The sequence below is a fragment of the Oryctolagus cuniculus genome, chromosome 15 (genome assembly GCF_964237555.1).
Source record: "Oryctolagus cuniculus chromosome 15, mOryCun1.1, whole genome shotgun sequence".
In the NCBI taxonomy this organism is placed as follows: domain Eukaryota; kingdom Metazoa; phylum Chordata; class Mammalia; order Lagomorpha; family Leporidae; genus Oryctolagus; species Oryctolagus cuniculus.
In genome coordinates this window covers 19,624,661-19,646,568 of record NC_091446.1, presented here as the reverse complement: position 1 = coordinate 19,646,568, position 21,908 = coordinate 19,624,661, and the positions used below count along the sequence as shown (strand labels likewise).

The window sequence follows — 21,908 nt, the reverse complement described above, 5'->3', positions numbered from 1 at the left end:
AGCATTGTGTCCTTCATGGTCAGTGTGCACCTGCCATACCACAGGTTGGGAGTGTGTGTAGTATTTTCAGTTAAAGAACAAACAGTTGGCAGGCTTTCTAGGACCAGAATCCATTCATTCCTGTCACCCTTTGATTTTCCTACTACCACGGCCCCAGTCTCTCCAGTTGTCAACCTGCAGGCTTCAGGTAGCATTGATACAACCTAGGGTGAGCATGTGACTTGGGCTCAGCCAAGAAGATGAGCACATCTTCTCATCACAGAGTTGTTCACAAACAGGCTCTTGAGACACCAAAGCCAGGGAAATGTCATAGGATGTTGTGGGTCAATGGGAGAGAGACACACTCGTTTTGCTGTTAGACTTGAACCTAGGAGGATGGAGGTGTGGAAACACAGAGGGCTGTTTTGCTGCTGCTGATTTGGGAAATCCCAGCTTAGGGTTTCCATGGGGGTACTGAAGTTTCGCTGGGGTTTTAGCACAGCCCAGCTTCTCCTATCCAGGCCTGATTTTTTTCCTTTTACTTCCACATGTGTCGATCTCAGGAGCACCCCTGATAATCCTGTACCCCGTCAGTATCCCAGGATCTGCTTCCCAAGGAAGCTAACTGATCTGCTTTATATTTTCTGTGTTTTTAATCTTTCATTTTTATATTGTATTTATCTTCTATATTTTATATTTTTTGGTTTTCATCCGTGGTTCCCTCCCCACGTAAACCTCACAACTCTATCGTTCTCCCTCCTTTCTTTCTTGGAGATGACCATAAGGACATTCTCAGACCAACCTTGCCTGAAAGCAGATGGTAAGACCTCCATTCCCGAAGGGGTCCTGCCCTACACCCGGGAGGGAGGAATCTGAGCCTGGGCCTTGCTGGGTGTCTGTTAGCATCAGATCACGTCCTTTTGTCCAGTCGCGTTTCCCCAGAGTTGTCCATGCTGTCAGCATGCTTAGCCTGCGAGGTATCCGTAAAAACCCAAAAGGACAGGGTTGGAGAACCTCTGGTCAGCGGGACATGAGGAGAACTGCAGGAAGGCGAACAGGAATTCATCCGTGGGCTGGGAGAGGGGCGTGCCCCAGCCTCCCGGCGGGAGGAAGTGTCTGGATTCGGGACCCTTCAAAACCTCATCCTGAAAACGTCGTCCTCTGGCTGTTCATGTGCGTCCTTTAAAATACCCTGTATGGTAAACCGGCAAATGTAAGCAAGTGTTTCCCTGAGTGCTAAGAGTAGCTCTAGCCTGTCAGCCGTGGGACTCCTAAGCTGTAGCCGGATGGTCAGAAGCTCTGGAGACCCAGGTTTGAGGCTGGTGTCGGAGGTGGGGCAGCCTTCGGGACTGAGCCCCCGACCCGTGGGATCTGGTGCTGTCTCCAGGTCTTAGTGACAGAACTGGATCGAAGTAGAGGACACCCAGCTGGTGACTGCTGTAGAATTCCCTGCTTGCTGGCCGGCTGGTGGGGAGCAATCCCCGCACCCCGTGGGATCGCAGGCGTCATCTGTGCTGTGAGCCTATGGGAGGAGAAACTGAGTTTGTCTTCTCACTGGGCTGTCACTAAGATTGGCACACATGGTGCTACTTACTGCCATGGATGGCTCATTCCATAGGTGAATTATTCAGGTTACTCCATGTGCCAAACCCACAGTGATGTAGCCCTCACAACCCATGGGCCTCGTTTTACAGGTGAGGAAGTTGAGGCACACAGCAGTTAGGTAACTTGCCCAGGTTCACAGATCAGTAGAGTGAGAGTTCACACATACACCTCTCTCATGTCAAAGTCCATGCTTCTGGGAATAGGTGTTTACCCCACTGGTTAAGATGCCTATATCCTACATTGCAATGGCTGGGTTCAAGTTCAGGCTCTGCTCCTGACCCCAGATTTCTGCTAATGGGTGCCCTGGGAGGCAGCAGGTGATGGCTCAATGCTTGGGTCCCTACCACCCACATGGGAGGCCCAGATTGAATTTCTGGCTCCTGGCTTTGGGCTGGCCCAACCCCAGCCATTGTAGGCATTTGAGGAGTGAACCGGAGGAGATGAATGCTCTCTATCTCTCTGCCTCTTGAATGAATGAATGAATAAATAAATAAATATTAACATTAAAAAGTCCAAACTTTCAATGATACTACTACAAGCAAAGCTGAAGCCCTCTCCGGATATTTAGGTCTCTATGGTCAAAATTCTTGTGTTGAATCCCAGAAACCAACGGACCTCCTGTGGACAGAGCTCAGTGATGCTGAAAGAGCTAGTATCAAAGGCTTGCCCACCCAGTCTTTGCTGCCAGGAGAACAAAGCAAGACGCAAGAAAAATGAAATCAAGGAACAGTAGCCAGGGATCCCACTATTCAATTAACATGCACGTGATTCCTTAGGGGGTACATTCTGGACTGCCACGTGGGCTGTGCCTTCCATGGATGCAAGGAGGGAGGCGCTCCTGGACTGGAAGACTGGGAAGGCACCTGGGCACGGAAGGATGGCAGGCTCAGGCAGGCAGGCAGGGCCTGGAGGGAGAGGGGGCACTGCACACAAGAGGAGCAGGGAGAAGACAGAGATGTGCCAGCCTGGCCAGGGCTGGGCCGGACTGAGGCTGTGGGGCTTCCTGTCAGATCATCCTTGCTCCTTGCACTGTGGGGCCTTGTCTCCTGGCTCCTCCCCCACCTCTGTGTCCCAGTGGCTCCAAACACCTTGCCTTCCTTGGAAGGAAGCTTGGTGTCCCTGGGATTGGAACTGAGCTCGAGCCCTCATGGGATGGGGGCCCCCAGACCTCCCTCTGGCTGTGCAGTCCTTCATCTGGTTTTTTGGGCTTTTGCAAAAAGGACTCAAAACCCCTTGGCTCCTCCCTCTCCCCTAGTCCCTTTCTTCCCTGTACCAGTTTCCCAGAGCTGTTGTCAACAACCTTGGTGGCTTCAAACAATGGGAACTTGTTGCCATCAGTTCTGGAGAAATCCAGGTGTCAGTGGGGCCATGTTCCCCCGAGACTCGGGGTAGAGCCCCTCCCTGCCTCTCCCTAGCTTCTGGAAGGGAATTGCCGTCAATTTTTGGTGTCCCTGGCGCGCCGCGGCAGCATGGCAAGCTCTGCCCCGTCACCACCTGGCACTCCCCGTGTGGCTGGCTCTAAATTTCTCTCTTGTAAGACAGCCGACCTATTGGATGAGGGCCCACCCTAATGACCACATCTTAACTTGGTTACAACTTCAAAGGCCCTCTTTCCAAATAAGGTCGCATTCGCAGGAACCAGGGGGTTGGGCTTCCACATACCATTTGAGGGACACAGTTCAAACCACAGCACTCCCTTGGACACCTCAAAGTGCTGGCTGGCTCTTCCTTGGGTGGGTTGTGGGGGGAGTGGGGAGGCGAGTCAGCCGACACCACCCAATCCTAACAGGTCTTCCCGGGGATCCTCTGAGTCATCAGAGGCCAAGTTCCTGGGAGAAAACATGCCAAGGAGAAGGCAGTCCCCATCCCCACTGAGTCCCCCTCCTCCCCAGGCCACACAGGAGCACAGTTGTCATCCCTTCTGCTCTCTTGGCCAACTGCTCTCGCTGCATTTGGTTTTTCTGACCGGTGGTGTGTGACTGTGCAAACAATGTCATTATCCCAAGGGGAGAGGTGATGGTGTGCCAGGCCTGTGCTCAGCCCCCACAGCGCAAGGAAAGAAAGGCTTGTTGTCCCCATCTGGTGGATGAAGCTGAGGGCTGCTCACGGTTCTGGGCTGGCAAGGGGCAGAACCAGAACCTAAGCCCAGGTTTGTGAGTTTCAAATCACAGTGTTCCCCTCACAAGACCGCTGTTTCCCATTCACCTTCCACATGGTCTTAGGATTGGGTTGTTTCACTCTGGGGGCAGCAGGCACAGAAGGTGACTGGCATCAGGACCCAGAGCAAGCCTATGCCTCTTCCCTCCCCTCCCCTCCTCTCCTCCCCTCCCCTCCCCTCCCCTCCCCTCCTCTCCTTTTTTATTCTCTCCTCTTTTCTTCTTTCTTTCTTTCTTTCTTTCTTTCTTTCTTTCTTTCTTTCTTTCTTTCTTTCTTTCTTTCTTTCTTTTCTTTCTTTCTTTCTTTCTTTCTTTCTTTCTTTCTTTCTTTCTTTCTTTCTTTCTTTCTTTCTTTCTTTCTTTCTTTCTTTCTTTCTTTCTTTCTTTCTTTCTTTCTTTCTTTCTTTCTTTCTTTCTTTCTTTCTTTCTTTCTTTCTTTCTTTCTTTCTTTCTTTCTTTCTTTCTTTCTTTCTTTCTTTCTTTCTTTCTTTCTTTCTTTCTTTCTTTCTTTCTTTCTTTCTTTCTTTCTTTCTTTCTTTCTTTCTTTCTTTCTTTCTTTCTTTCTTTCTTTCTTTCTTTCTTTCTTTCTTTCTTTCTTTCTTTCTTTCTTTCTTTCTTTTTGAAATGCAGAGTTACAGAGAGGCAGAGGCAGAGAGAAAAAGACAGAGGTCTTCCACCTGCTGGTTCACTCCCCAGATGGCCGCACGGTTGGAGGTGTGCTTATCCAAAGCCAGGAGCTTCTTCTGGGTCTCCCACATGGGTTCAGAGGCCCAAGGACTTGGGCCATCTTCTACTGCTGTCCCAGGCCACAGCAGAGATCTGGATCAGAAGTGGAGCAGCCAGGACTTGAACTGGCGCCCATATGGGATGCTGGCACTGCAAGTGGCAGCTTCATTCGCTATGCCACGGCACTGGCCCCGCTTCTGCCTTTCAAGAGAAGATTCCCCAATTGAGAAGTCCAGTAATCAAAACACAAACAGCCAACAGCAGCTTGCTGAGCCCCAACTATGTGCCAGTGCTTCACATCTAATCTTCCTGTGGATCTCATGATGTAGGCACTAGTACTCCCATTTTTCAGATGGAGACACTGAGGCCTCATGCCCTGGCTAGCAAACTATGGGGCCAGGGTTTCCTCCAGCCACTGTGACTCCAGGGTCTGTGCAAAGAGGCAGCCGGGCAGGGACTCCCCACACCAGGAGGCTGTAGGATGATCAAAGGGGCCTCACCAGGGAGTGGCACTGACTCTGGGCCAGCTGCATGGGCGCCCGTTAAGTGAGGTCAGCACATGGAAGGCTCTCACTGTTCCAGGCGTCACGCTGGCACGCAGAGGCCTCCGGTCTGGTGTTGCTTTCCATAATGGTCACCTGATCTCAGAGCTGGTGGGCAAAAGGCCTGAGATGTTGCCTCACAGACAGACAGACAGGCCAGGTGATAAGAGAAGACAGAGGAGGCAGTGGGCAGGGCCGGGCGGGGGGTGGCGGGCAGGGTAAAGGAATCCCCCTCGGTCTGGGAAGGGCAGCTTGGCTTGGCTGGGTTCTCCGAATGACAGGGACATTCCCTGGAGATTAAGCTGGTTCACGGAAGCTGGGTCTCCACAGGGGGTGCTGAACTCCATGGAACTTAAATCATGCGATTGGCCCCCAGCTACCATTTCTCTCACATTCATGTCATGCCTCCATCACTGCCCCCAGCACCAGAAAAAATTCAGCAGCCACTTGTTTTATACACAAGGTAACCCCGCGTCGTAAGGCGCCTTCCTTTCCCTTTGAAACAACCAACAGGAGAAATTCATTTTCTGTCTTGAACAGAGCTCAACCCTCCTCTTCCCCAGGGACCCCTGCTGTCCCCTGCTCTGAGCCCCTGGGATGCTGCACTCAGTCTGCAGTCTTTGGTTTGTCACCCGGGGACCGAACCAGGGGTGAAAGGACATGGCTATTGCCACCTGGGGCTTGGGACAGCCATGCTTTTAGGGGAGACAAAGATGCTGAGGTCATCCTGAGTTGGGACAACGGCTTTTCTGTTCAAGGACATTAGATGCACCCAATGGTCCAGAACCCACGTTGTCTGGCTCCCAACCAACTGCAAAGTTGGCTGATTGGAGGACCAGGGGCCTGGCTGGTGAGTTCCCAACCAGGGAGATGGAGGCTAAACTTTCCCCTGCAGCCAATGAGGGACGCTCTCGTTGCTGGGCAGGAAAGAGCGTCACGGGTCATGTCCTCACCTTTCCTCAGCTAAAGTTCCCTGACTGTCTCCTTCAAATTCAAGCGCGCATCCAGTTCCATGAGTAACCATATTATTTTTAAACAGCATCCTTCAGCCGCAGTCTCTCCTGCGTTTTCCGAGAGAGGCGATCTTTGGCGAAGGCAGGACGGGATTTTATTTTAGGATTGTTTTCAGACATCTGCAAGGATTCAGTGGGGGTTCAAGTTGAAGACTTTATACTCTGGTTCTCAGAGAGGGACCAGCAAATACATAAAGCCCAAGTGGGAGTGGGGAGAGGCGGCAACCAAAGGATGGGGTTTTGGAGAGAGCGAAAAGGTCAGCCCTTTAGGACTTAGCAGAGGGATGTCCAGTTGCGAGAGCCCCATAATATCAAGAAACGCCCAGAGAGCAGCTGGAAGCTCAACGCCAGAAGTAGTAGCAACTGAAGGTAGACCTGCATTACTGCCGCCTATTAGCTGGCCAGGGGGCTGGGCTTCATTGAGCCTTATCTGCAAAATGGGCACAAAGGCCACCTAGCAAGGTGGTTGTGAGGACTAAATGAGAAATATGTACTCCAGACAGCCTGTAGGGTAACACTTAAGGAAGGGGAGCTGTTATTATGAACGCCCAGAAAACAGTTAAGGTATTACGGCTGATGTTGCTAGATTGCTTAGTATGTGTCCATAACTGTCAAACTGATAGACTGTAACTGTAGCAACGTGATTCCTGGTAACATAATGATTTAAATATTTAACTGTCTATCTGGGTCATTAGGCTATATAAAGGCTTAAGTTTGGACAGTACATTATCCAGTGCGTTTCTTCATTATCTCAGGTTAATTTTGTACTTAAAATTAGACATCCTGTTAGTATGCTGTTGTTAAGAATTGCTAGTTAAAAAAATAAATAACTAAATTTTATTGTCATTAGTTAATAAAAACACATTTTCCTATTTAAAATGATTAAAATACCATATATACAGTAACATCATATTTCAGGGGCTGGCATTTGGCAAAGCAGCTGAGGTGTCGCTTGGGACAACCAAGTGCCTGCCTGGGTTTGTGTCTCAACCCTACTCCCAATTCCAGTTTCCTGCTAATGCAGACCCTGGAGGGACATCAGGTGATGGTCACGTGCTTGGGGCTCTGCCACCCACATTGGAGACCTGGACTGAGTTCTGGACTCCTGGCTGTTGTGGGCATTTGGGGAGTGAGCAGTAGATGAAAGATCTCCCTCTTTCAAATACATTTTAGCAATTAAAAAATTATTTCAGATATTCAAAAAATATAAAAGGAAAAGTTTGCTGCCATGTTCCAACTTCCAGAGGTACTTACAGTTAACAATAATTAATTACTTGGATAATTTTCCCAGGAGTGCTGTATGTTCTTATACTTAAGCAAATTGAGTTGTACTTCAATACACTTGAGGAAATTGCATTTTCTCTGTAGTAATCTACCTAGAAATCTTTGTCTACCACTGCATATAGATCTACCTCCTTTTTAAAAAAAATTATAGGGGTCAGTGCTATGATGTAGCGGGTAAAACCACCATCTGTAGTGCCGGCATCCCAAATGGGCGCCGGTTCAAGTCCTGGCTGCTCCACTTCTGATCCAGCTCTTTGCTGGAGAAGATGGCCTAAGTCCTTGAACCTCTACATCTATGTGGGAGGCCTGGAAGAAACTCCTGGCTCCTAGCTTCAGATTGGCACAACTCCAGCCATTCACTCTTGTGAGTGAACCAACAGTTAGAAGACCTCTCTCTCTCTTTCTCCTTTCTCCCTCTTCCTCTCCCTCTGTAACTCTGCCTTTCAAATAAATAAATAAATCTTTAAAAAATTTGTAATATGATGGGTTTATATTTAACATAGTTATTTCTTACCATAGCAATGTTACTCAGTCATCACAAAGTATTTTTATATTAAATCTGTCTTCCATTTCAATATCAACAGAGTATTTTTAATATTAAATATTTTCTTTAATATTAGATACATTGAATACATTATTAAAATTTTTTTCCGCCAGAGATAAACATTTCAACTTGGGGCTATTTGGTATCTAAGCACAATATGAACTTGGGAGCTAAAACACAGACCTAGCAAAGATGGAGAAAAGACCCCTCAGCGATTCAGGAAGCAGTGACTGTGACTTAGCATCCTGGGCAGGAGCTGCCTTCTTCCTATTCCATGTGCTTTGAGAATTCTGAACTTTTTTTATTTTTAGATTTATTTATTTGAAAGTCAGAGTTACACAGAGAGGGAAGGAGAAGCAGAGAGAGAGGTCTTTCATCTGCTGGTTCACTGCTCAATTGATCACAAGGGCTAGAGCTGCGCTGATCTGAAGCCAGGAGCCAGGACCTTATTCCAGTCTCCCACACAGGTGCAGGGGCCCAAGTCCTTGGGCCATCCTCCACTGCTTTCTCAGGACATAGCAGAGAGTTGGATTGGAAGAGGAGCAGCCAGGACTCTAACAGTTGCCCATATGGGATGCTGGCGCTGCAGGCAACTTTACCTGCTATGCCTCAGTGCTGGCTCTGAGAATTCTGAACTTCTAAATTCTATGCAGATTTCAGCCATCCTACTTCTTTGACCCCATTTCCAACCAGCAAATACAAATTACAGGTTACATTTTTCAGTGTCTTATTTGTTATAAAGAAAACATTTTTCCCCAATTTATCATACATCAGTTTGTTCGCATTTTATGGTAAACAAGAACATGAAATTGCCCTATTTACTATGTGTGTGTGTGTGTGTGTGTGTGTGTGTAATTTTATCTGACTTGGAGTATTCACTTCCCAGAGGCTGAGGCTAATGGGTTCCACCTTTCAGGAAGCAGCCACTACAGGACTCTACCTCCTCCTTCATCTTCCTTCCTCCTACTCTTTGTTTCTCTCTTTTTTTTTTTTAAGATTTATTTTATGGGCCGGCGCCGCGGCTCACTAGGCTAATCCTCCACATAGCGGTGCCGGCACACCAGGTTCTAGTCCCGGTCGGGGTGCCGGATTCTGTCCCGGTTGCCCCTCTTCCAGGCCAGCCCTCTGCTATGGCCAGGGAGTGCAGTGGAGGATGGCCCAGGTGCTTGGGCCCTGCACCCCATGGGAGACCAGGAAAAGCACCTGGCTCCTGGCTCCTGCCATCGGATCAGCGCGGTGCACCGGCCGCGGCGGCCATTGGAGGGTGAACCAACGGCAAAGGAAGACCTTTCTCTCTGTCTCTCTCACTGTCCACTCTGCCTGTCAAAAAAAAAAAAAAAAAAAGAAAAGAAAAGATTTATTTTATTTATTTGAAAGGCAAAGTTACCAAGAGAGGGAGAGACAAGGAGAGAGTGAGAGAACTTTCATCCAGTGGTTCGCTCTCCAGATGGCCACCAACAGCAGGGGCTGGGGCAGGCCAAAGCCAGGAGTTGAGAGTCAAGAGTTTCTTTCTAGTCTTCCACGTGGGTGCAGGGGCCCAAGCACTTGAGTCATCTTCCGCTGCTTTCTTAGGAGCATTAGCAGGGAGCTGGATCATAAGTGGAGCAGCTGAGACTCGAACTGGTACCCATATGAGATGCTGGTGTCATTTTTTAAAAAATTTTGAATATATGCCTCTCTCTCTATCTTTCTTTCTATCTCTATCTCTATCTCTATCTCTATCTCTATCTCTATCTCTATCTAGAGAGAGAGAGAGAGAGAGAGAATTCCATCTAGAGAGAGAGATCTTCCATCTGCTGATTCATTCCCCAGGAACCAGGAGCTTCTTCCTGGTCTCCCACATGGGTAGCAGTGGCCCAAAGACTTGGGCCACCTTCCCAGGGAGCTGGATAGGAAGTGGAGTAGCCAGGCTTTGAACTGGTGCCCATATGGGACGCCAGTACTGTAGGTGGTGGCTTAACCTTCTATGCCATGAATTCACTTGTATATTGGTGCTGTCCTTACAAGCAGTTCACTGCTTAGCGCTTTGTTTCTAGTTTTTTCTGTGCTGAACAGCCCCACAATAAACTCCCTTGTACACCCAGCTTTCTACAAATAAACCCACAGGATCAGTTTCCAGAGTGGTAACTGCTGTGGCAGTTTCCTAGTTGCAAACCGAATAGACAGTTCCAATTCACTTCAAAGAGGTCCCAGCAACTGATGCCTTCACCCACCGTATATGAGACTGCTGGTCTCACATGGGTTCTGGATATTATCCGACTTTACAATCTAAAAAGTAAATTGTTATTTTCAAAATAGTGTAGCAGTGTACATATGTGGAGTAGCCGCACATATTCAATGATTTGCAGAGATGAATGCCCACAATCCCAGCAGGAGGTGCGTGCACTTTTCCACTTTCTATCCAGGGCAGAGGATCATGGGGATTCAGACCAGCGTCTGGACCTCAGTCTGCTGTGTATTATCCCAGTCATCTTTGGCACATCCTTGAAGCATCTCTGTCTGAAAAGTGTAAACGTGGGAAGGCTTGAGAATGCTCCTAGACTCAGCGCCTTGAACACAGCAGGCATGTATTAATACGATATGAAGCAAGCCGGAGTGCCAGCCTCCCCAGCAGGTTTAACCCTGGCACAGTAGCGACCTGGGCTCCATTTCCTGCTTCTTCCTACCACCTCCTGCCAGGTGGTTTTGTTTCTTTGAATTTTCTTATTTGTAAGGTGTCAATGTAGACATCCCCTATTCGTGTACTGATCTGGGTGGATATGAGAGGCTGAGTTGAACGCTAGTGCAAGTGAGCATTTTATACTGACTGGGAGACACAGGTGGCCCCCCAGCAAACAGGGACAGGTGAGATCTCTGCTCCACTTCTGCTACTGAGGCAGCATAGGAAGGGTGACAGGAAAGCTGGGGACAGCCTGACTCACTTATTGTCCTGCTCTGCCCCTTAGAAGCAAGGTGACCTTGAGCAACTTTTTATACCTATTCAAGCTTCAGTTTCCTCAACTATAAAACACAGGTAACAGGGTTATTGTGAGTAAACTCATCTATGAAAGCGCTTAGTAGCTAACATTGTTAAATGTTAAAGTATTCATCATCAACAACAGCCTCACTGCCTGATCCTGGTTTGCTTATAGGTCAAGGAGGGACAGGATGCTTCTGCAGAATGGAACAGAGAGAGATGTCGAGCCCCACTGCCCAGTCACACTCCCCACGTGTTGAGTCAGGTGAGTCACAGCCTCTCTTGCTTGTTACCAGGAAGACATCCTTGGTGGGGAGAAGGTGGGAGAGGGCAGAAAAAGACAGAGCTATAACCCCTGCTAGGGACTCTGCTTTGTCATTATCCTCAAAGGAAGTGAGAAAATATGAGCTAAAAAATATTTTTCTTTGGAACTCTTCAACACACTTGCACAATGGGAAACGGAACGCAACATCATTCTGAAAACATCGCCATCCCCAGGTTTTAGCTGGTGTTGCCTGCTCCCCCCTGAGTCTCGTCCGATTCAAATTTCAGTTTTTATCTGACACATAAATTGCAAATCTGAAGCTATAGTCATGGAAATGGGATTTCTGAAAAACATCTTGTGAATCATCCATCTTTCCTTTTTTATTTTGAAAATTTCAACCTTGCAGGAAGGATGCAAGACAACCCGAGCGAATACTCACATTTACACATCCTGCCTTATTTCGTCATGTGTTAGCACATCATTTTCGAGAGGCAGAGAGCTGCGTTCATATAATATGGTCTAGGATTTTTTTTTTCTTCTTTGCCAGTTAAAACGTTAGGGGACAGATTTAATTATATCCACATTGTGACTTCCAGGCACTCAACTTCTTTGGGGTTGAAATCTGTTGTTCTCTTTGGCTACAAGATGGGAATAGAAAGAATTTTTGTGGTGGCTGCCAGATTGAACAGATCCTGAACCAAATATGCAAGATACAATATCCCTAATCCCCACAGTGACTCTGCAAGCCCGGATCGCCTCGCTCCTAATTTACACTGCTTTCGGTAACTGACACCCAGAGCGGCTGACTCATTCCACCGATCAACTGCAGATCTGGTCTCAAAACCAGGTCTTTCTTTTTATTTAACTACAGGGCCCTTCCCAGGAGGTTTCGAAGGATTCTAGGGGGCGCGGAGCGGGGGAGATCCCAGTGCAATTATACAGAACTTTTTTTTTTTTTTAATTGCTGGGAGAGCGTAATGACAATTTCAGGTCACTTTCTTCCACCAAGGAAGTCTGGGGTGGGGGAGAGGAGTTGGGGTCCTATGGAAACCTCAGGCAGGAATTTCGCGATACAAAGCAGCGATGAGGAACGACCCGGGCGTGACTCTTGTTCCAGCGCGAGTCCCGGGAAGAGTCCCCCTGACGCTTTCTCGTCGTGAAATGGGGGCGATTTTGTGGACTGATGATCTGATCTTTAGGACTACAAGGAGTCAGACCATTTCATGCGCTACAGGAGTAGGAAGCAAAGGGCAAGGGAAGGCCGGTGGGAAGCCCAGGTGGGGTGACAAATCAGGGCGCGCGCCGGCGCAGGTGATGAGGGGGCGGGGAAATTGACCGAAACTTCCTGCGGACAGGAAAGCGTCTTCCAGGGGATCAGTTAGTTGCCAGGTATCGGAGTGTCCAGCTCCAGAATCTTCTTTCGCGTGGATGCGGGAGGAGCGCAGGCTGGCCGGAGATGCTCAGCACAGCGGGCTCTAGGCCGTGGACAGCTTGGCGCGCGCTCTGGCTCCAAGGCACCATCTAATCCGCGCCTTCGGGCCGCAGGTGTGTGGATTTAGAGCTCGCGCGCCCGACGGCGGGTAAAGCCTTGGAAAGTGGTTACTTTCCCGGGGCTCTGCCCCCGCGCCTGGGCCCCTCTGCGGTTCCAGGTTCGTCTTCATCTCGCATCCGCGCGCCCGCGCCGGAGGCTTCGCCTTGCGGGGCAGCTGCTCAGCCTCAGGCTGGTGGAGCGACGCGCACCAGAACTTCAAGGCGGCGGTGGCTGCCGCACTCTGTGGGCGAACGCGCTCCTTCGCCCCTTCACATTTCCAGTGAGATTTGGCCAATAAATCACCAGTGTGAAAGGCGTGCTTGGGTTTTGTCTGTGCGCTCGGCTGGGGTCGGGGGTCGTGGCGGGGTCCTTTCAGCGAGGAGCAAAAGAAAGGGGAAACCCATGGCGCTCCCACCCCCGGGGTGCTGCTGGGATCCCTGACACCAGCAGCTGAATTGAAACCTGGGGTGAAACCCGCGGGTTTGGGTCCCCTTGCGTGTGCGGGGCGATGGCCAGGCTCCCGCCGCAGGAAGATGCGGAGCCCCGAGCGAGCGCTGCGCCAGACGCGCGGACACCCAGGGCGCGCTCAGTCCGTCCGGCTTGGCAGGGGCCGCGCAAGGTGGTGCGCACCGTCCCCGGGGCCAGCCCAGGCCTCGCGGCTCCCGGGAGCGGAGAGCGCGCGGCGGCGAGCCACGGGCTGGCGTGCGTCTCGCCTCCTCACGCGGTGCGACGCGCTGCCGAGCGCCCGGCTCGCGTCCCGGTGGCGGGTGGCTGCCCCGGCGTCCAGCAGCCCCCGGCCGCCGCGGAGCAGCTCCACCGGCCGGGAGACGCCCCCTTGACCCCCCGCCCCCGCCTGGCCTGGCCGCACGGGCCGGAGCGGCGGGAGGAGGAGGCGGCGCTGCCGGGACTGCCTCCTCCCCGCCCCTCGCGTCTCCTCCCCGCGCCACCGGGAAGGGCAACGGGACTAGGCACGGGGACCCCGGCCAGTGAGCGCCCGTGCGCCGGGACCGCCCCTCCCGCGCGCTCTCTCGCCGCGAGCCCGGGTCGGTCTCGCCCCGCATGGTGCTGGCAGCAGCCATGAGCCAGGACGCCGACCCCAGCGGTCCGGAGCCAGCGGACAGAGATGCCTGCGGCGTGCCGGGTGCCCCGGCGCCCCCAGCGCCCCCGGGCCCGCGAGGGATGCCACCGCCGCCGCCTCAAGCCGGCCTTCCCCAGATCATCCAAAAGTAAGAGGAGGGAGCCGGGAGCCGGGAGCCGGGAGCCGGGGGGCGCGCTCAGGGACACGTCCGGGCGCCCCCTGGGAGGCTTCTCTTGGGTCGCTGCGCAACTCCGTTTGGCCTCCGGGCGTTTGAAGTTGTCGCGCCGGGTCTCTGGGCAGAGTCGATGGCACTCGGGCTGTGAGAGAGGCCGGGGAGGAGGCAGCCAAGTTATATGGCGGGGAACGATCTTGTTTTTCCTCAACCTCTTTCTCTTCAGAGATGTCATTAAAATAGTTCAGGTTGGGGAGGCTGAGTTTCATCCCTGCGGCCTTCGGAGGCCGCTGGAATGCGCGTTTGCGTGCGCGCGTGAGCGTGTGCGGGGGAGGGAAGCGCCTCACGCGTGAAACCGCTTTGGTGGCGCCCCTGGAGCCAGCCCGGGACGCGGGGGTGACAGGGGCGGGAAGCGGCCTGCTTTGCTCTGTCCCGAATGTGTTAGACGCCCGTGCGGGAAGGGCCGCGCGAGGTTCTCGCAGCGGCGCCCCGGCTCCCATTTACGTTGCCGTCTGTGGCCCGGGAGAGCTGGGGCGGGGGTGCCCCGTCTGTCCCACGCGCGGGTAGTTGGGGGTGGCCGGGGGGTCCCCGAGACGCCCTTTCAGCCCACTTGGGGCACACGAGAGCCAGGCGGTGCTGTTCTGTTTTGCTTGTTCCTTCCAGGTTGGGACCGTGTGAGGCCTACAGCGTTGGTTTCCTATGTGTAGGGTCTTTCCTAGGGGTTTGCTCCGCTTGCCACGCGGCCCTCAGACCTGGCGTGAGGAGCGTAGGGCCGTGAGCGAGAAGCGCCCGCACCGCGCACCAGTGGCCCGCGGAGGTCCCGCAGCGCGGTGCTGATGCGCGGGTTATGTAAACATTAAAATGCAGGCCCGGGATGGGCTGTGCGCCGAGAAGTAGCAGTTCATGATTATTGTTTTCAAGTCTGACTTACGTAATAGAGAGAAAACCCGAGCTTGACTTCAAATAACGCTGCTTTCGGATTTCAGAACAAAATGGTTTCCTATCTTTGGGGGCATGCGAAGGCCTCGTGACAGCTTTTGGCTTTAAAATTTGATATTTTCTGTAATTTCACTCTCTAACAGTTTCCAACTATTTGAAAATCAAAAATATTCTTTTCCTGTTGTTTTGTAAAAATGATTTCAGCTAATTCTTACTAAATATGATTGACAGTTTGTTACTTAAAATTTCTCTTTAGTGCTTAGTATAAATATAAGCCAACAGAGAAAGCCCATTTAAAACCTAAAGTTTACTTACTAAAACGAAGATCCAATTTGACCAGTTATTTATTTGTAAACACCTATGTGCTTCGGGGCTTGAAAGCAGGCTGAGTATGGAGGCTGCTGGAATTGTTTTGGTATTTGTTATCTCCCTGCATTTCCCTATCATTTGCTTTTCATTAGGAAAAAAACCCGAGAACTTTATATTCCCAGAAATATGGGTGATGGGTGCCTGCATATGAAATGTTGCGAGGTTGAAGTGAGAGCCATTTGGCGGAAGGGGACCGTTTAAGACGTGTGTTAGTGACCTCGTGTCATTAATAATTTGCCCTGTAAAGACCACTTTGAAAATTCCACTTCTAGAGTCTGAAAAGGTAAGACGGAGCTTTTCCAAAGATGGCCCGTTCGCCTGCTGTCCCAGCGCCTGGTGGCCGTCTCGGGTCTGCGCTGGTGACGGCCGCCGTCGAGGCGCCTGGGCCTCAGAGGCCTCCCGTACCGGACGGTCCGGGGCTGGGCCCCCCTCAGTACCTACTGAAATGCCGCTGCAGGCGGGACGTGGCAAAGGCTTCGCAGGTCCATCTTCAATGCGCTGAAACCTGAGCAGGTTATTTTGAAACGACGTTTGCATAATTTAATCTGACAACCATTTTTACGCAGTGGAGAGGTGCCTTTTGCATCAGCCATCTTTGAGAAGAGGCGGTGGGGAGACGGCCGCTCGGCCGCAGAATGAGTGTCCGCCTCCTGGGGCTTCCAATGAAATTCCCGTCAAACGCGTAGTAAATATGATTTTCTCCTAGTTATTTTAGTGAGGTCCTTATTGAAATCCGAAGAGAAATTTTGGTCTCTTTCAAAATGATAGGGAGGTCGGTCTTCACACTGCCTGGTGTTTAAGGATTATAATTCCCTACTGCTTCTTAATATCTGTGTTTCTTGATTTTTATTAGTAACAGATTTCATTATGGATAAAGTCACTGGTTTTGGTAAAACCATAGTAATGGGCAAAGTAAAAAACATTTCCTGTTCACTTGCATGTTACTGGGTCTTAAGAGAACAGCCTTTAAGTAGCTAAACACATGAGGTGTGACAACAAATAATGAGATTGATTTTGGTGTTTGCTCTTCAGAAGTCGTTATCAGTACTTATGAAGGTTGTATTTGAAATCGGTTTTTATGGCACACTTTTGTTCTAATCAGGTTTGTTTAGTATCCTATCTTTGCCTTGTTAGCTACAGTTGAGGATCATCCATGTTCTCAGTCCACTCCAACAACTGGCCAGTATTAGCATTACTTGTAAAGTCATCAGCCAGGTCATAGACAAAATTAACTAATATCGCATAAGGTTTTTGCCTTAAATGCTCATTCTCCAAGTTTGCCAATGTGGAGGTATTATTACATATGACATGAACCATTATTTACATTGTTTGGGCAACAAGAAATATACGTTACACCTTCAGAGGAGATTAGCGACCAGTTTAGGAATTCAGAATAAACTGAGAACTTAAATTATATATAGATTCCATTCTAGCAGAAGTAAGAAATCGTCAGAGAATGTTGGTGAATGTTTTATGAGGATTTATCACCTCAAACTTACAGACTGATTTTGTTTTAATAACATGCTTTCCAATCAAATCTAATCCTTGATTTACAAAAAGTTATTTGTTAACCTTGATAAACATCAGACAATTAAAATTTAGGCGGCAAGTTAAAAATTCTCATCAGGGTGAAATGAGCCACTCACTTCTGTGTGAAATGTTGAATCCGCCGTTAGACGGGACCGCAAAATGTAGCACTAATCATCGTGAAAATTAATCAAATAAACAGACATCCTTTTTATGAAGTGGGAACATGGATCATTTTCCTAAATTATTTGATTTTCAGCAAAATATTCCTGGTGGAGGCATGACATCAGGTTGCATATTTAAGTATAGATGACATAAAAATTATAAAAATAGAACAAGTTTTGATTGAGCATGTGATAGCTGGTGGCACCTGTATGTAAGTGTTGGTGGCTTATGAACACATTAATCCAGTTTTGATTTGTAAAGTTCCTCGTCTTCTGCATAGCAATTAGAACCCTTGGCTGTGTTTTCAATGCTAAGTGCTCCCCTGACTCAGAATAGAAAATGTTACAAGTAGCAACTCTGATTGCAGATAATTTTACAGGCATCCTGCATTTGGAAGGGTCTCCTGTAATCCTCGGTGAGTGATCTCCAGGCACATTGTGTGTGATGTTCACCCGCTCTGATGGATGTGCTGATAATTATATCCAGAACCAGGGGAAGGAAACGGGAATTTGCTAAAAAGGGACATTACCTCACCTTCATCTGTGGTCCTCGTCTGGAGAGAGGGTGGAATGGCTAACATCTGCACAGATTCTAGCATCAGTTTGAACTCATTTCTAGAGGAAATAAGAATACAATTGTAGATAGAATTTTGAAAATTGTAAACACCGTCTTCAGCTGCATGTAAGACGAGCATCGGACAAGGGAAACTGTGAGAGTGGATTAAGCATTTACCCAAACGCGAGGAGAGAGTGCCGGGTCTTTTCTTAGCAGTCTGAAAACTGTTCCTCTAGAAAGCCTCTTAAAGGTGCATCTTTAAGAGAAATTTCATTAGAGGGTTTGTTGTCATAAGTATTTTTAGGTAGTACTGTAGTCATCCAGTTTAGCAGTTTTTCTCAAATTGCTGAAGAGATCAGTATTGTGAAATGTAGAACATTATTGCCATTCGTCACAGTGGATGGCAATACATATGGTGCACAGAGTTGTTCTCATGCCAGCGCCGGAGGGGGAGAGAAAGAGGAAAAGCTTGAACACCTCTTTTATCCTTCTGTCCACTTCTCCTTCTGCTTCACACTTGGCAGCTTATCAAATGAGTAATTTACAAAGCCCAAACCTGGGCATTGGAATTTGAATGCTGATCTATCTGTTCAAGTCTTTTTGCCCGTCCCAAGTAGTCACTAGGAGGGAAAAACCCCAAGAGGATTGACTCATAGTGAAATCGAATTTCTCTCTCTCTCTCGTTTCTCTTGAGGCTGTAGGTTTTTGACTCCAGTTTAGATTAGTATTTCTTCCCTGCCCACAATGGCTAATCTTCAGGTAAACAGACTGGTGTCGCTCAACTCAGAGCTTTGAGAAACAAGAATACACAGAAGGCTGGGAACTGTGGGGATCCAGCCTAGGGATGGAAACGAACATTATCTGAACTGAACGTGGAAATTGAGAATGGAGGAGCTGGAGACTGTGGAGTTGTAAAATTTTCCAGAGCCGAGCTCCCCTCTCCCTTTGGCCACCATGAAACTCCTTCCAGACGAAAGCTTGAAGTGGTCTCCTGTTCCACAAATGCCACTTAATCTGACTTGTCTTTGCTGCCATAGTAATGATCTGGCTTGGGATGGCTTAACTGATATTATTTTGTATGTTTGAGCAAGGGATCCATGGCTGATCTGAATGACTGATGGCTGTGTTCAGATGGAGTGTTGAAAAGTTTTGCAGCAAGTAAAGTGATCTACGTTTCAGAATTAAGGCAAAGATGCTAATTTGTGGTTTGTAGAAAGACTTGCATGGCAATTCCCTTTCTGTTTAATGGACCCGGTGGATCTTAGTCACAGATGTATTATCCCAGATACCTCATATTGCTTGTTCCTGTCAGTGCATGGACTAGGAAATCCTGCCTCTAATTAAGATGGCATGTTTTGGGGTTAGGAATGTGAATTTGGTTTCTAGCACCACTGGTGGGCTGACAGTTTGATGGCTTAATGGGTGGTCACTGTTTAAATTCCACCCTTCGAAGGAGCTGGACAAGGTTTCAGTCTTTGACATTTACAGATAGCAACTTTGGAGACAAGTCATTGCCCCCAGCTGTTTGAGAAGGATGTCGAAGGGAAGGAGCCCCTCCCCCTAAATGTTCTGTTCTGTGTTTTTGTGTTTGTGTCGAAAATCTTGATCTAGTACGATGAAGTCTAGAGTGGTGAAAGTTTCAGTCAAGCTAGCTGATCCCTCTCTTCCTCCAACTTCTGCTGGATTTTATAAGATAAGTAAGTCCCCTGATGGTTTATAAGGCAATTTTTCCCACTTGCTGACAGCACACCCTAGGGGAGATGGCACATATTGATACGGATGTACTTTATGAGCAAAAAGGGAGCAGTTAAGCAACTTGCGTGAGGATGTGTTAATAACTTGTAGCTCAGCTTGCCCAATAAATCTTCCCCTGTGTTCAGAAACAAAAGGCTGGGGTCATGCATGTGTTTGAGGGGTGGTTATCACCCCATGAAGATATTTTTCACGCTACTTTCCCCTCCTTTAATGTGGGCATTTGCTCTAAGGATGCCCTAGGGCCATTTGCTTCTGCCTTGCCTTTGCACCTGCTTTCTCTCCATCACACTAATGACCCATCAGCTCAGCCCCTCAGTTGCCGCTTCCCGCCCTGGCCCAAGCCTGACCGCTGTCCTGACATCTTAAGTACTTTTCAGTTTTGCTTTCCCAGAGTTGCTTTTGAACTTTGTGGGACCTGTCCTTTAGCCTGACCTCCAGTACCAGGAGAGGACAAGTTAATAGGTATTTCTAAGGATGCCTTCATTTCACTAAGCCTTTTTGTTTGGTTTATTAGGAATTCATTGTTGAACAGAACAATTTAGGATCTGCCTGATGGTGTCAGTAGAAAATGAGTGCCTTTGCTCCAAATTAATTATTGGGTTTTTGACAAGGGAGGTCAGGGAAGAAAAAAAAAAAAAATCAACCCTGGACTGGGAGTGGGTGACCTGAACAAGCCAATTAACCTTCCTAATCCAGCTTCTCCAGGGAGTCAAAATGACCAATGGTAGCTCCTTTTTTTTTCATAAATTTTTATTTTTTATGTATTTATTTTTTGACAGGCAGAGTGGACAGTGAGAGAGAGACACAGAGAGAAAGGTCTTCCTTTCCGTTGGTTCACCACCCAGTGGCCGCTGCAGCTGGCGCACCGCGCTGATCCGAAGGCAGGAGCCAGGTGCTTCTCCTGGTCTCCCATGGGGTGCAGGGCCCAAGCACTTGGGCCATCCTCCGCTGCACTCCCGGGCCACAGCAGAGAGCTGGACTGGAAGAGGAGCAACCGGGACAGAATCCGGTACCTGGACCGCAACTAGAACCCGGTGTGCTGGCGCCGCAGGTGGAGGATTAGCCTAGTGAGCCGCGGTGCCAGCCAATGGTAGCTCCTTTTAAGAATAAACTTACATGAGTCTGTAGGAGTTAATTGTTTTTTTTTTTTTTTTTTAATTTTTTTTTTTTTTGACAGGCAGAGTGGACAGTGTGAGAGAGAGACAGAGAGAGAAAGGTCTTCCTTTTGCCGTTGGTTCACCCTCCAATGGCCGCCGCTGCAGCCGGCGCACCGCGCTGATCCGATGGCAGGAGCCAGGATCCAGGTGCTTTTCCTGGTCTCCCATGGGGTGCAGGGCCCAAGCACCTGGGCCATCCTCCACTGCACTCCCTGGCCACAGCAGAGAGCTGGCCTGGAAGAGGGGCAACCGGGACAGAATCCGGCGCCCCAACCGGGACTAGAACCTGGTGTGCCGGCGCCGCAAGGTGGAGGATTAGCCTATTGAGCCACGGCGCCGGCCCTGTAGGAGTTAATTGTTGAACTTAGCTACAGGCCTAGGTATGTTTGTGAGATTGATTGTCCATGAAAAAATTAACTACGTAAAGAGAGTTAAATGTTTTCTCCAGGGTTTGCAGAGAATATTTGGATGTATCACATAATTTAAAATCAGAAAAGGACACAAATAGCAGTGCAGGGGAGGAAGTTTTATACTGTGTTCTAATCTCTAAACAATTTGAGCGGGTTTGCAAATAATTATTTTGAAATATTAATTATTGTGGAATGTTAAATCCTGGAGTCTGAAAAAAAAATACTGTTTTCTACATAGGAGACGGACCTAAGAATTTCCATTCCTCCACGCTGGGCTGAACTCAGCCAGCAGAATTGTGTTCAGTGAATCCGAGAACCACGAATGTCTGAGAGGAGCTGGGCTGCCGAGGGGCCCTGGAATCCGTGACGCGCTGCCATTCGGCTGCGTGGGCTGCTCAGGCCGGCTGGGAGCTTGCAGCCCGAAACACTTTTTCCTGCCTGGAGGAGATTGTTGTGCCTCCAAGCTGGGCCGTGGTTTTGCCTCTGTGGAGGTTCTTAGATTTTCTTAGGCACTGGCGTTGGGCCCCATGCTGTGTCCTCCCAGCTAGCAGGAGGCAGAGGCCAGAGTGAAAGAGAGACTTTGTCCAATATGTGAAGATTAACTGCATTAAAAGAGAGAGAGGCTGCATGATTAAATTGTTGATTTATCAACTTGATGGTGCAAATGAGGATGAACATGAGGCTGTTACTACAGCTTGTGGAGAAGAGCGTGAAGGGAGAGGCCACCTGCGTGTCCCTCAGTTGGGAAAATCAACCGTGTGCGTACACGAGGTCATGAGCTGTCCGGCCGTTAGAATGGTGCTGTTGTCTCGTGTATTTTAACGTGAAGTGAGGACTACATAGTATTAACTAAAAATAAATCCGCACACAGCAAGCATGCCAGGATCTCGTTTGTTTTCTTAAGAAAAAAAAATTTTTTTAAAAGGTGTGCGAATGTGTACACTGGAGCCTGCCAGTCTGAAAAACCATCTCAGCAAGAAATACAAAGATACACACTGCGGCTCTGACTGGTTGGTGCTGTGAAAGTGCTTTATCTTTTTTCCTTTTTGTCTACATTCTGTTTTCTTTCACTGAGCCTGTATTATAGGCAGAGAAAAGGATGCCATTTTTAAAAAATAAATAATACATTTTACATTAAGACTTGAAGACCGTGCTGTCCCTTGCTGTCTTAGTTTTAGTC

General features: G+C 49.0%; 1 protein-coding gene across 2 annotated transcripts in view; it reads left to right on the top strand.

Moving 5' to 3' along the window:
• The first annotated feature begins 13,545 nt into the window (after positions 1 to 13,545).
• The window catches only part of RBM20 (RNA binding motif protein 20), a 217,576-nt gene continuing 209,213 nt past the window's right edge, over positions 13,546 to 21,908 (top strand). The window contains exon 1 of one of the 2 annotated variants that reach the window (XM_008270500.4): positions 13,546 to 13,827. In XM_008270500.4, coding sequence (XP_008268722.3) covers positions 13,661 to 13,827 — 167 coding nt within the window. In that variant the 5' untranslated portion in view covers positions 13,546 to 13,660. The remainder of the gene's footprint in view (positions 13,828 to 21,908) is intronic. The other variant, XM_051823573.2, reaches the window with a different exon arrangement.